General features: G+C 40.0%; 2 protein-coding genes across 3 annotated transcripts in view; one reads left to right on the top strand and one right to left on the bottom strand.

Moving 5' to 3' along the window:
* LOC120446404 (fibronectin type-III domain-containing protein 3A) overlaps nucleotides 1–15,613 on the top strand; it is a 123,351-nt gene that overhangs the window by 2,833 nt on the left and 104,905 nt on the right. For both annotated transcript variants that reach the window (XM_039627345.1, XM_039627344.1), the window contains exon 2: nucleotides 9,998–12,077. In XM_039627345.1, coding sequence (XP_039483279.1) covers nucleotides 10,247–12,077 — 1,831 coding nt within the window. In that variant the 5' untranslated portion in view covers nucleotides 9,998–10,246. The remainder of the gene's footprint in view (nucleotides 1–9,997; nucleotides 12,078–15,613) is intronic.
* Nucleotides 1,343–2,151, bottom strand: LOC120446408. Its single transcript, XM_039627351.2, has 2 exons — nucleotides 1,854–2,151; nucleotides 1,343–1,798 (listed from the first exon to the last, which is right to left on the bottom strand). Exons 1-2 carry the CDS (start codon nucleotides 2,035–2,037, stop codon nucleotides 1,497–1,499), a joined length of 486 nt encoding a protein of 161 aa, XP_039483285.1. The 5' UTR covers nucleotides 2,038–2,151; the 3' UTR covers nucleotides 1,343–1,496.

Below are 15,613 nucleotides of genomic sequence, written 5' to 3'. Positions count from 1 at the left end.
AAACCTGTATTTACGTTGCATTTTTAAAATGCTCTGATCTTTGAACTCGGCTTAAATCGACGCACCCTGATAAAAACGTAAATGTATGGAGGCACATATTTTGTATATCCGCACAGCGGCACACACAAATAAATCGCCAAGCTATGTATGCCAGTATGCCGAAAAAAAGGGCAAGACATAGCTTCACCCGCTTTTGTCGCTGCCCACGCGTCACGGGCCGAAAGGCAACCACCCACTAAGCCCACTCAACTAACCCACCGCCCGCTAAAACCACCCACCGACGAGCTCACCCACTCAGCCATCGGGTATGCCTTAACATTTACCTTGTTGGCCCGAAGTTGTCCACCAAACATTTGTTGCACTCATCGCGTAGGAAACGCTTCTCACCATGCTGGTTTTTCTTTTTCACCAGGCTCTCCCGTTCTCGCTCTCCCTCTCTGTCTCTTGCTTTCGCCGCCTTTCTCTTTCTCTGTTTACATTGCTCTCTCTTTGAGGTAGCCGACGCCGGTCCGACGTCATCGCAAAGGTCAAAGAAAAGCAGCGCGAATAACTGTATAAAAGTCCCACTATTGCACCGGAAACAAATTTGGTTTTCGAAATTTAATAATTTATTTCAAATAAACAGTAAATACAAACGAAATATTTTTAACAATGCACTCTATTTTTAATATCGGAATAAATTTATACAGTACAAAAAAACCATTTTTCAATAAATAATTCTAACTTTGCAAGAAAAGTATATATTCTCAAACAATAATATTCCACATAAAAAATACAATAAATTAAAAAAAATGTATTATTGTAAAATCCTTACAAGTGCAACTTTGGTGTAGAATTCAAACATTTGAGTACACAGTAAAACTTGTTTAAGTGTATTAAATCTTTTTTGGAAAATCTAAGGGATTCCGTCACTGTGGGTTGGCCATTCTACGTGCCTCGAGGGGTGTGGGTGCGGATTGCGTAAGGTGGCTTTGGTGGGTGTCCAACCATATGGTCACTTCAATGCACTGGGTAAATTGCTCCTTGGCGGAGGCAACGCTTCATTTGGTTTTCAAATTGAATAGGAAGCTTCGCGACATTGTGGCCTCGTTGCCACCCACATTCCCGAATGTACATATATGCTCCGCATCTCCCTTGCATTTGAGGATTCTTCCTACGCTAATTGAGACATTTGTCAGTTTGCGCAAATGAGCAGTCATTTCTCAAAGGCATCCTCTCATTGGCCAAGGGAATTAGTAGACTGAAAGTAAGGGCATCTTCCCGACAGCCATTTGGTATTTTAATCGATTATATCCAGTGGAATCATTTAAAATATTTTAGATTCAACAAAAAAAGTCATTGATGAAAAGAAGCATCTAAATGTATTTTTAAAAGAATTTAATACTTTTCCTCATTATAGGCCGAATGTTACAAAGCAATTTATCCTGTGTTATCCATGCTTAGCATGGATTTCTGCGCTATTTTTTTTGACAAGTTACATTATTCTGTTGCATTTTCTACTTAAAAACAGTTCGTTTAGTTATCTTGGAGGACGTTTGTTTTAAGACCGTGGATGAATTAGGAATGTCCTGCAGTCGGCCCTTTTCAGTTGGTTTTGGTTTTTCCAGCTGTTCCGAAGTCTTGACTTGACTGGGCTTCTTACAAATTTTCTTTTCAGTCACCGACGTTAAAGGAGTCTTGGGTATATATTTCTTTATCTTTTTGGGTGTCTTCGACTTCTTGGAAGATTCTTCTTTGTCAAGGGCGTCCATCTCAGACATCAGTGCATCGAAGGTCATATGGACCAGGAAGTAGCGACCTTCCGAATGTACATTTTTTCTGGTGTAAGATAAAAATATTTTGCTATAACTCACCATCCAGTTTCTGCAGGAATCCCAAGCGATGGCCCATTTCGAGGGTTTGTTTTACAGGCGTTTTTAGCTCATCTTGCGTCAATTCCGTGTTTTTGGCTATGGTCACCAATATTTCTCGCAGAGTCGCCGGTGATTTCAGCAACTGAAGCGTGTGCACTATAATAGCCCCATTAAAGTTGGGCATATTTCCGATTCGTGTGTTTCTACTACTGTATAAATCTGTGCTATCACTAAAATCGGTTCTAAGAACTGGGAGCTATGTGCAAAACACAAAATAAAACTGGACTGTTGATTGTTAGATTTCAATGACAAACAAATTCTCAGCATGCTGTAATTCCAATACTATCGAAACTTACATTTCTAAATAACAAAAAAATATATATATTTTTGTTTTTACACTCCAGATTTGTAGTACATATTGATAGAAAAACCGCTCAATGTTTAACATTCTCTGACCGATGGCGTCGGAATCATTGGCCCAGTTCAGATGGCCATCCAGTTGGTAACAAGACTTACGCAGACTGGCGGACGTCAAGCGCTTATCTATCAGCCTTGCAGAGGCTGGCCAATATAAGCGGAGTTAGCCATATCTATCAATAATCCCCGACTCACAACAACAGGAGTGGTAAAAGAATTGAGCAAACTTTGCCGCTCAGCTTTCCAATATTGGCTTCTGATATTTACATCAGGGACGCCTTTCTGCTGACGTTTTTTGCCACTGCTGTTTCTAATCAGCGTGGTCTATATATAGAATCCCTGACCGCCCACACTTTGGTAATCGAGCCCAGAATATATACCATATGGGGGTTTAATTAAACTTTGTTGTGCAAAAAGAGGCACAAAAAATCAAATGCAAAGAAAACAATAAAGGATGTTTATACGCAAGCGAATGTTTTCGGCATCAATCATGTTTATAGTGGCAATTAAATCGTCAACAGCTGTCGAAGTCAACTGACAAGCTAAGATGTCAATGCTCATGCATCATCAACTTCAGGCTCTAGATAAATGGACGAAAAGGCGAACGAAAAGCACTAAATGAACTTAAAATATTATTAATGCTTTTTAGGTACAAAAATTACGGCAGTTTCAGGGCTGCAAGGGACAGTTGAAAAGCAGTCTCGTTTACTTTTGATATTGACAGTCCACCGGTAATTTAATCAAAAAGTGTCAGATTTTGCCATATGGCTGCCTCTGAACCGAATGATTGGAAGCCAATAAAAAAATGGTTAAAAAGAATGTGACAGCTTGAAAATATATCGATTCTACGATGCTCTGTTACGTATAAGAATGCTCTTAAAGAATTTGTACATCTTAATTTAAAACGCTTGATTCAAACGCTTAGATATTCTTGACAATAATATTTATTTTAAATTTAATTAAACACAATATTAAGAAATGTTTCAATGTAAAGTAATTCAATTATTAAAAAGAAAAAATTCACATGTAAGATCTAAAAAAGACCGATCGGCAGCCAAAAAAATGTTTAAAGGTTTATTATTTCTGTATTAGCTTCTTTACATTCTATGGAAATAACGAAATTAAATGATTCACGGAAAAAAATCCCGAACCTGAAAATTAATACCAAATACCAGCAAACTTGTTATGTGCAAGCTTGCATATTAATTAAAAAGACATTTTCGTTTTTAATAAATATACAGCAATCCAGTGATTACACTTCATTTTACTGACCCTAAAGCACATTAAAGTATGCTTTGATTTTCGCCTAAAGCTATGTTTTCCGTTCCTGTTAAGCTAAGGGCCGTAAATGTATCTGTGTATGCCAGAATGGATTTTGTGGGTGGGTTAAATTCTATTTGATTTCCGTTTCGCATAGACCTAAAAATAGAAGCGTCGAAAAATCAGGGACGACAGCTCTCCGCCCAGAGCGAACATTTATTTAAAATGTTTGATGTTTTCCTCGGTTAAATGTAGCTTTTTGACTCCAGCCCAAAATGAAACACAAACACCGGACTAACAGGAAATTCGTTTGTTGATTGTTTTGCCTCAACGTTATGCACACTAGAAATACACAAATTTAAAATGGCAACATACTTCCACACGGAAATTCTTTTCTCGAAATGCCATTTAAAATGCAGTACAAATGTTATTTTAACACTTGTCACTGTGCACAGCCATAAAACACGAACGAAGTATTTTATGAAGTCGGTAGGTGAAAGCAGAAGGCGTGTTTAGAATGACACGCTTTCCACTTATTATTTATGGCAAGTGAGAAAAGCTGAATTGTGAACAATGCTGGTACGGTTTTTATTGGACAGGAAAGGACAGGTTACAAGCATTTATGAAAATAACTGCGTTTTTTGGGGGTTTAGGTAAAGACTTTTGAAAAATATACGGAAGAAATTTATACCACAACTTCCAACATTGAAATACCTCGTACCAATACCGTACTTAAATAGTTTACAATATCCATTGGCTTTCTGTCAAGGGTGGCTCTTGACTCACCGAATTGCATCAAGTTTAATTTGTTCAATAAATAAGCTTAATTGAACTGAAATCTTTTGTACCAAACTGGCAATACACAAACACATATTCTTTGACATTTATGCAGAGTCAACCCATAAGCACACAGTGAGCTACAAAGGTGAGTGTACAAGCGTGAACTATGCGTACATGTGTGATAAACGGCAGCCTCTGCAGCCTGACAGTTATACTTGCTGTGTTTTATTCGAAAGGATGACCTGTCCGGCCTTCCCTTCCTTTATTTCCTATATCCCTCATTGTGAACTTACACTACAAAAAACTTGCAATGCTTTTGTCATAAGTTAAATGACAATCCATTTTGTGTGTTTCAATATTAACAAAACATTATTCATGTATAATCATGTCTGGAAACATATGTTGCATACATATTTTTAAAAATATATTTAAAACAATAAATGAATATTTTTTACAATTTTCTACGTGAACAAGAAGATTTAAAATATCTTTAGATTTATTTATTTTTTAAAAATTCTTTTTTTATGGATGTTTTATCCAGTGATGCCAGCTACAATGCTAAGTGTTTTAAAGAGCTCTATAAAATTTCTTTGCGTGCCTCGTGTTCTCTGGTGTATGAAGACCATGCAAGTGACAAATTATATGCACAATGGTGGGGCAGGGGGGCTGGCCGATTGGGGGACTGGGTGACTGGGAGACAGGGGAGACAGATGAGTTGTGTGAAAGTGTCAGCATCAGTGTCAGTTTGGGTTTTTCCAAGTAAAATGTTTTATGAGCAGACAGCGAGACATTTTTGGCCTTGGTAAAATATGAGTTGCATTTTGCAGCTCCCTGAATACGGGCAATAAACTGTGACCTGCTCCACCTATGTGCCAGATACATGCTCCTACATACATACATACGTAACTGGTATCTCGTATATCAACTAATTGCAATTTGTTTATTGTCCATGTGTGTGCCATCCTTGTTTTGTGGGCTTTGTAATTTTGTTTTATGTCTGGGACGTGCCTTCTTGGCCAATTGGAAATTTTATACCCATCGATTGCCAATTTTAATTGACTTATTTTCCAGTGCAAAGCAGGCAGGACAGCTGTTGCGAAACGTGATTTGCATTTGGTTAATTCACAAGAATTAAAGCCAGGCCCGTTCGGAGCTGTCTAAATATCATCAACATGTGCCGTATTATTTAAGACATTTTGATTGGGCATAAGCCTCTAACCATAAGCATAAGCTTAACCATCATTAAGTCGGCTCCTCCACAGCACAGTGATGCCCAAAAGTATGCCACATTAAGCATTTTCCAGCAGCAACCATTGCAATACTCTCTTAAATTTTTGCTCCAGTCAATTAATTGAAGCCATATCTTTCGCTTACTTTCGTGGGGCCTTCGTTCAGCCTTCTCGACTGTCACAAATTTTCTCGTCTGACGCTGATCGTTTGCGTCATTTTCATGCGGGCAACTTTTACGCACTTTCGTCTTAATTACTCACACCGCATTTGGTCCGCCTACGTCTTCCCCTTTTCGACCGACTTTTCCGGACTCCCGCTGTTTCCATTCCATGTCTTGGCTTAAATCCTTAAGCTCCTTTCACCGTTTGCCTGTCTGCAAGCCGCTTTCTACATTTGTTTTACACCCTGCGGGGAGTTTCGATTAAGGCTGTAAAGCCATTTAGCCGAGAGTTATATGTACGTACATATGTACATTCATGTTTGAGGAAACATTTGTAAATATAAATAAATACGCTTTTATTGTTTTCCGATTTGTGTTTATTCTTCAAATAGCTCAGATTCAAAATACTACAAAAAATATACTTCAGTGTTTAAGCTTTAATTTACGCCATAACTTTAATCGGGATTAAATTGTATACATGCTTTTTAAAAATGTCATTTTATTTGCTTTTTATTTTGTTTTAGAGAGTATTTCTGAATTCGTTTAGCTACCGAAACAACATTTTTTATCAGGATTTTGCTCTTGTGTCGCCCACCCATTCACGAAAATATAGGTTAAGTGGCGCTTACTGTTTTAGGAGTTTCGCGTTTGATATCTACCCTAAAAATAATAATTACATTTTAAAATGGAATTTTATATGAATTTGAAATAGAGATTAATATAAATAAAATATTATAATAATAATTTCCTCACAAAGTTGTCTAACTTTAATTTCTTCTATGTAGTTTAACTTATGTTTAAATCAAAAAGTGTATCTATGTGTTGCGTAAGAAGTTATGCATGACAGTCTTATCAGTTGAGGGGCTTAGGCTACCGTTCGCGGGTTACATATAAATTTCCCTTTGCTCGGCTCCTTCATCAGCCTCCCATTTTTCTTTCCAAAGTCATCATCATCGTTGTCTTCAAGGACCGCTGCAACATGTTTGCATTTCATTTGTTAGCAAGTTGTCAACCTTTTATCTACGTTATTATGTCTTGCCTACTTTGCTGCTCCTTTCTACTGGTTTCGCTCCTTTTTGTTCTACTTTATCTTATTTTTCCACGCTTTCTTGCTGAGCTTAAAGGTAAGCATTCTAAGTTTTTCACGAATGGAATAATAGCGAGCTGTGGGGTGGTGGCTTGCCATTAGTCAACCGTCATGTCATGGGAATGGGGCGTGATGAGCGTGCAGCGAATTTATCATTGGGCCGCATCTAAGATAAGACCAGGCCACGCGGCGTATGCGCAATAAAACAAATTAATACAAATATTAATCATACGCCGCGTGGTACAAAAATGTCAAGGATCAATAAGTGGCAGGCCAAAGGAGTAAGCGAAGCATCCAAAGGGTCAGCCAACCCCAAAACTGGAGCATCTTTTATTTCTGACGCCTAATCCTTTCTAGTAGGTTAATTTAAACTAATTTTTATAAACTTTGGTAAAAATAAAATATATACGTATATAAAACATTAAACATTTAAGCAAAGTTTTTATACCGAAACTCCACCAGAAATGTTCTCGAATATATGATGATGTTTTCCGGTCGTAGGTCATGAAATTGAAGTATAACTTGTTGCGTTTTGTGGAGCGGAAAGCTCCAAATTGGTTTCGGTTTTTTCGATAGTTCTTACGAGGTATCCCTTACACATGCGTCATGAGAGTGGGTGGCACTTGGAGAGAGTTTTAGAGAACGGTTATTCGGGCAAAACTGAGAGCCCATTAACAATATACTCATTGCTGAGAGCCTGTGGCCGTTTGAGTGAAAATATTTGAGTGGGAATATGAAAGCAAAACCGACACATCTTTGTAAAGATTTTTGGAATGTTAAAAATGGTACAAAAGTACGAAATGGTTTGGGTTCCGTTATTGGGTTTAATAAATAAATGCGTTCATAGAAATGGATGCCTAACTTTAATGACCATATTACTAGGTCTAAACTAGTAGAATATAAACTTGCTACAGTTTCTAAGGGCCGTTTATGAACGTTTCTGCAAACCAAAGTCGTAAAATTTTAATTTAATTTAAAGTGCGGTTTACATTCCAACTTGTTGACTTTGCTTGGGACTCGAATGCTGCAATTCCCTTACTTATGGAGTTGCTTTATTTATTTTTTTTTTCCATCGTGCGTGGCTAATTAAATTTGTGGGCTCACATACACACTGAGGGCTCACAAGGATACTGCCTCACCCAGATAGTAAAAGTATGTGGTCCCCTGAAAACCCTATCCATGCCATTCCCTTGGTGTGGAAAACTTAATTGCATTTTTCCAAGCTTGCGAAGAGCACATCGCTTTGCAACTTTTCCCCCACAGCTTCTTATTATTGATAATACCGAGGTAGCACCCGGTTGAATGACTTTGACTTTCATTTATGACTGGGAAATAGGTGTTTTTGAGATAATTTTTGCAAATAGTTTTATGGTCTCGCATATTTCGATTCAATGGGAACCCTTTAATTATGATTTTGCCTTTTTTTATTGTTCTACGCAATTAAATTTTCCACCCCCTGCTTGCGAAATTATTGGAGTGTGCAAATATTTGTTATATTTGGAAATGTTTCTGCATTTCAATTATTAAAGTATGTGTTCGGAAATGGAAATGAGCTCCCAAATATTTTGTGGCTATTTTGTAAACAGTTTTCCCTGTTTCGCTGCCATCCACGCCAAATTAAATGCACTGAAATATTATCCAATACATTTTAGATAATTTTATACAATTGTTTTCATTTTGGTTTATGATATTTGTTTTGCGGCTGACTTCTAACTCACTTAGAATTTGCTGTATGCTAGTAATATGAATATGAAAACGCCGTTGTTTATTTTCATGCAAACTAATTATATATAAGAGTTCAACCACTTAGCGATAATTTATTTCGTTTGGTTTAATGTGCAGTAATTAATCATTTTAAAAATTTTTATTTTTTTCATGTATTGACTATTAAACGGTGTAAATGTTAGTTACATATTACCTAAAATTACCTTAAATAAAAATTGGATTATAAACACAAGCAAATTTCTTACCTCTCGGATGATGGCAAAATGAATGCCCAATATATTTTAGTCGTAATATTGCTAAAAACAACTATTTCAAATAAAGTATTTATAATACTAAGATATATTATAAATTATAAAATAAATTAAATGAAAACTACACACAAAAAGTGTTGACAAATAAGAAAGAATGTGCCTACAAGCAGAATATATTTACACACAAGCCCATCGGAATTTTCATTATTTTGTTGCTGAACCCTTGTTGCCCAAGCTTAGTCCTAGTCTCTCCAAACACTTCGACATATTTAAGTGTTGTAAATTGAATAGAAAATAACTTCCGGTATATTATATAAATAATTCATTGATTTGGCAGGCCACAAGAATTCGCACAGCGTTTTCTGCCGGCCGTACACATTGCTCATACGCCAGGTAGGCCGCATAAAATATTGAAATTGTTGACCAAAACACAATTTACACATACATTTTGCATATTGACCAATCTCCGAGTGTGCGTGTTGGCGTGCAGCAAAAGTTGTTGAATGTGTTTTCATTTGAATTTGTGCGGACTTAGCTGATTTTACCATCGTTCCCCTAATGTTTAGTTTTTTTTACTTTTGTGATGTGGGTTTTGGTTTAATTTGATTGCCGGTGTTGCAAAATACATTTAAAGTAAAAAACATTTAAATTAAGGGATAGGCCTCAGGCATTTATTTAAAAGCATTTACTATTAATTAACTGGCTTACATTTCGATTCTATTCAAAATTTATTTAGTTTGCTTATAATTCGTCAAAAATGGTTTAACTCAGTATTTACGAAATTCCAGAAAACTCTATTTAAAAAAAAGATTTTTTCTATTTATTGAGTGGCATGTACGGGAAAAAAGGGAAATCAATTTTTTTGTTTGAGTGGCATGTACGGGAAAAAGGGAAATCAATTTTAAAATTGAGCTCAGTAACTTTGCTCTTTGTCTTGTTTATGTTTTACCAATAAAACTATGTTTTTCCAACAAAGTATAGGCAACTCCGTCCACAAGTTTCCCAAACATTTTCAGTTATAGCTCCCCTTTTCTACTTGAATTTATGATTTGCTTTTAATTAAAATAAATATTTTATGGCTTTCGATAAACAATCTGCAGAGGAGCACAGGAGCAGAAGGGCCAGAGCAACACAAGTCAAACTTTCGCCTCGAACTTGAGAGGGCAAAGTGGATTGAAAGTGAAAAACTCTTTGACTTTAATAATTTTTTCTTTACTTTTCCGTCTCGTTTCAGGCATTGCCAATCTGAAAGGTGTAAATAATTGAGGCCTAAAACTTTGACCCTGTGTTTATCCAAGTTCAACTTGTGGTCGTTCGATTCACTTTAAGCAGCATGACACTTTTGCCGACAACGTTTAAAGGCGATCCCCACAACTTGCGACTTTTGTCAAAACAGAATCTCAGTTTGTCATCTCTCATTAATACGATGAAGATCAGCTATTACTAATCAACGATTGATAAGAGAGTTTCGCCTGGAACAAAAATGGCAGCTGCTGTCTTGGAAATTAACGGAAACCAATTGGAGCTGGACTGCGATGAATGCGATTATTACGGTTCCACAGACACCATATTTATCGATAATAGTACGCAAACTGATGGCTTTGATCATGATGAGTCAGAGCTAAAACCTTTGAAGCCCAGATTGACTCAGATTGTTGAAGAGGACGCGGAAATGGAAGTGGTAGTCAAAGAGGAAGTGGACACGCAAGTGGAAACCAACGGTATGCAAAGCGATAGCAATGGCATCAGGGATGTGAAAATCACGATAAACGGTGCTGAATCGAACGAAGAGGAAGAATTAACCGTGGAGGAGCCTCCAGTTAAAGAGAATGTACCACCTGTTGTCCAGGAGCTAGTTGAGTCCGACGATGAGGATGAAATCGACGACGTGACTCGGCTTGCGGGCTTGACGTTGGGCATGGGCTATGCCCGCATCATAGACTACGATAACTTGCGCATCATCGAGCATGTTATCGAAAGCGACGATGAGGACGATAACAATGTGGCTGCAGCAGGTACAGCAGCAACATCAGCGGAATTGCAGCAGGCCTGCCATGATTTGGTGTCTTTCATCGGTGAAAGCTATCAGGTAATCGAGAGGTCAGGTCATGGTCGTGAACCACCGGCCACCTTGTCGGTGGTGGACAACAACAATAACAATCGAAGCAGCGAAGTATCCGCTAACGGTCGTGCCCCCATCGTAGATCAATACAAATCTACCCGGAAAGTGCAGAACGGACTGCAAGCAAATCAAAACGTATCCACCAGTGCATCTGCAACCAGCAGCAGCAGCAGCAGCAATGTCAAAAGCAACAGCACCAGCAGCGGCAACAGCACTTCTGCAACAACCACCAGCAGTGCGTTGATAAAGGCTTATAAATCGAATCTTACCCCATTGGCGCCGCCCTTTCAGCCCGCCGCCTTGAAGGCCAAGCAGCTGCAACAATCGTCGCTGGCCAGCGGCAACATGTCTTCGGTTACGACGACAACAACCACAGCTTTGGGTTATACCGCCTATGAGCAGACAACGGTTTACTATCAGCAGCAAGTTCAACAGCACCAGAAACACCCACAACAGCAGCAACAGTTGTCACCCAAGCAGCAGCAGCAGGAGCAGCAGCAGCCGCAGCAGCAGCCGCATCAGCAGCAGCAACAGCAACAGCAGCCCCTCTGCGCTCAGCATGGAGGGTTGCCGCATATTCATGGCGCCCAACTGCTGCCCGTGCAGCTGATAGCCCTGCAACCGAATGGCGTAACGGCAGCAACAACAGCAGCAGTAGGAGCAGTGGCAGCAGCAGGAGCAGCTGTGGCAGCGGCCGGAACTCCGGCAGCCACAGCAGCGGGTGGTGCCGCAGCAACGTCTTTGACTGGCGCCGCTTGGCCACTTGTGGAGGCGCCAATTTACATCGACATCAATGGCGAATATCGCAGCTATTGCCCGGCACATGGACCGCCGGCAGTGACAGCCCCAAATGGCGCCATCGCCCATCATCCCCACATTCATGCCCTTCCCCACGCCCATTCGCATGCCCATCCTGCCCATTCGCATCACGCACAGCAGCAACAGCAGCAGCAGCAGCAGCAGCTTCATCATCACCATCAGCAACATGGGCAGCATCAGCAACATTTGACGCCATCGCCAGTGACAAATGTTAATGGAAACATAGCACAGGCAGCAGCAGCAGCCGCAGCAGCTTCAGCGCCTAGATTGCTGCTGCAACTGGACGCAGCAACTGTCCAGCAGCAACAACAGCATCAGCAGCAACAGCAGCAACAAATCGTGGCTTCTGGCAAGCGTAGCAAAGTTTACCGAGGTGAGTGGCCGTTTTATGACATTTGTTGTACAGTTTTTATTCCTGTCCATGATGCCCGGGGCTATTTGGGTCCATATAGTTTGCCCAAAGAATGGCCCATGCACTGCTAGAAAATAGTGGGCCCTCAAGTGTGACCATTAACCATTCGTAGTCCATACTATGATCCTATGTGGATCCTTTTACATTTCAACTGGAGCAAATGGATTTTTAAACAGCTCACCATTACTTTTATGTATTTAAACAATGTGTAATTATTTGAGAAATATTCAATTATTAAATATTTTACATACAGTTGCGTTTATACACAACGTTTCTTTCTGTGCACTGACCACATATAGCGCCTGTACGATCTAAAGTGTCTTTCCTGTAACTTTTGCCATTACTTTCCGCTTTGATTCATGATGCCAACATGTAGGATGAGAGTTACATGAGGCACCCGAGACCCTATTTCCGCACCCCTGCCCCTCGTAGCCTCTTTTCGAACCGTCTGCAACCGGGCAGGGACTTAATCAGTTAAGCAAAGCTAACTGAGATGGCAAGCTAACTTGGCCCTTTAGTGTGTGTGTCGTCGCAGTCTGGGTTAAAATTAATTTCGAAACCATTGGGCGCTCCCTTTGTGTGCGGATTGTTTGCTTTTTGGGCCTGGCCAAAGGTAGCGAAAGCATTGGTTAAGTTCTTGGCTTGTTTGCCAGGCTTATTTGCCAAATAATCTGTTTGTTTGGCCATGCAATAAGTAGTTCTGGCCCCGGCGCTAGTTGACATAGGCAGGTAGGACTGTGTCTTGCCATCGAGAAGAGGAGCCTAAACACGAAGCGCTGAAGGTGAATGCAAATGAAGTGGTAATTGCTTTAGCCGCAATCTTTGCAATGCAGGATGGACGATGCTCGTATATATATTATTAAAGAATACCTATCATGAACATAGTGTCCTATGCCAACGTATAGTGCGATCCGTGTCCATAGTATGTTTACTGAAGCAGTTGCACCTCTCGTCATCTATTATTTGGACTGTTACTCCTCCTTCATTTATCTGTATGGAGCCCTGCTCCATTTGTCCGTCTTCATTGCCGACTATCAATGGCATCCGATTGGTTCGACACCTGGCAATTGGCCTCCAGTGATGGCTGTGTCTCCTGTTGACTTTATCCGGCGACATCTAATCGGATTCATTTTTGCCATTTCAGCCATTTCAGCTGCGTTTCAATTTGCATTTGCCGCCGACCAAGTCCTGGGGCTCTCATGTCCCTATCTGCTCGAGTTCGAGTTCGCCGGATCGCAGGATAGTGCATATTGAAGTCATCACAGTTGGCGACACTCCCAGGCAATTTTCTGCGCCAACTTGACCATATCCAGCTGTGTGTATGCAGATGACACTGTGTCACCAGAGTTCCCGGATTCTTGCAGGCCACCCTCCTCCTTTTTTTTCCGCTTTTCTCCCTTTTTTTGTGTGCTTTGTTTTTGTTCCACTGCCAAGTTTTCCGGGGAAGTGTTCTCCTCATAGCTGCGCTCATTTTCAATGTAGATTTTTCCACTGGTCCGCCACACGCTGTGGTCTTATGGACTTCTCGATTTTTATGTTTGGCCCCATGCGACTTTGTTGCCTTGTTTCCCATACCCTCTCCCATCTCCTTCTCCGTTCCCCTTGGCTCTCCCTTTTGCACGCACTGGGTACAATTGGTGTCCATTTCCCATTGTTGCCTGCGCTTCTTTTTCGCAAATTTTCACTTACACATACGAATTTTGCAGTTTTTAACTATTTTTATTTCGTTTCCATGCCCGGCTATTTGCCAAAAACATTTTTTATCTTCGCTTAGCTATATTTGTCTCTACACCATATTTTTCGCTCTCTCTGTTTGCTCCCTGTTCTTTTTTAATGGGTTTTATGTCTCCTAGTGTACATTTTTTATATTTCGGCGACTTCTTTCATGAATATTCTTAAAACTATTTAAAATAATTTTTCCGCCCTTGCCTGCTTTTCCAAAGGTACCTTTTTTCGGAGTCTGAATTTCGCTAACAAAAAAGTTAAAGTGGTTTTAAGTACATATTATTTTTAGTAAATGACTATAACTACTTTTTATGGGATTTACTTTACAGTATTGCTGAAAACTACTATTCGTTTTCGGTTAGTGTAGCCGAAGTACTGCTGGAATTGGTTTCCTGGATTTGAAATTTTGCGTGTCTCTTGGCTTGTTGGCTCTTTGGTGAGAGTAAAGTGCGTACCATGTGGCATGCATCATTTTTGCCAACTACACTCAGTCAGTCGACTGTCGCCATTGTCCATCGTCCATATCCCTGGGCAATGCACATCCTCGAATCCTCAGCCTCGTCCGCATCCATGTCCATTTCGATGCTCCCATGTCCAGTGTCAATTTCTACCATTTCCCGTACCATTTCGCCTCTTGCCTGCCAGTTGAGCGGATTTCTTTCCCCGTTTTGCTCACTCATGTTTTTTATTTCGTTTTTCATTTTTCTTTTTTTGGGCTATGGCCAGTGCAGGATCAGCCGCCTGTTGTCATAATTTTAGCACTCACTGTGCGTTCTATTTTTTTGTATATTTTTTCTTAACTGGAAATGCGTTTTCATCCCCTTCCAACGATTTTAATGTCATTTGCTCTGTCTGATTTTTTGCGTTGCCTCTGTTGAATTTGTTTATTTTTCATGGTGTAATTTATTTGAGACTCGTTGCCGCTGCCACTGTTTGTTGGTAGCTGGGTAGTTGGGTAGTTGGTAGCGGCATCCCATTGGTTTATGGCTTGTAAGTTGTTTATTATTAATGTTTGGCTTATGCTGGCAGTTGTCGGGCCTCCACTGGGCTTGCTTTTTGGTTGCATTTGGTTCAGTTCAGTTCAGCTCAGCTCCACTCAGTTCGGCTCGGTTTGGTTTGGTTTGGTTGCACTTTACGGGCATGAGCTCATAATGAAGTCATAGTTATCTGCCCCGCCCCCCGCATTTTTCCATATCTGTGGGCCATAAAATATACGCGTCGTATGCGTCATATTGCGACAATGCTCGGTACCCTCCCGTCTTCGTATCCGCCTGTGTTCCCGTTCCCGTTCCCGTTCCCGTTCCCCTCCTCTTCATTTTCAGCTTCCGAAATTTTCCCGCTCCCATTTCCCAGCCGCACTGCATGCTCTTGTGCATTAGCAGCACTTATGTATTATTCGCATTAGTCATGCAGGGTGTGCTTTATGTGACTATACGAATGATATGTACATTCGTACATAATATACGAAGCTAAAAATGGAGCAGGCCTTGGGTTTTTATTTCAGTTATCACAAGACCTGGGAGACCTGGGAGTATCACGATGGAAAACTTACTGTTGGAAATATTCAAAAGCCGATCGGACCTCGAAAAGGTTATAAACGATATATAGTCTTCTAATGGTTACGAAGACCTAAATAGCACAAAACTTTAGATGCATTAATCTAATGGCAACTAACATCGATACGACCCGATACATGGTACATTAATTGTTATAGAAAGCGTTCCCTCCATTTCATTAAAATGTTAATGTCTTTTTTGACTCTACAATAAAAT

This window comes from Drosophila santomea, chromosome 2R (genome assembly GCF_016746245.2).
Source record: "Drosophila santomea strain STO CAGO 1482 chromosome 2R, Prin_Dsan_1.1, whole genome shotgun sequence".
Lineage (NCBI taxonomy): Eukaryota > Metazoa > Arthropoda > Insecta > Diptera > Drosophilidae > Drosophila > Drosophila santomea.
Note: the sequence above shows the minus strand (reverse complement) of the source record. Positions and strands in the feature narration are given on the sequence as shown.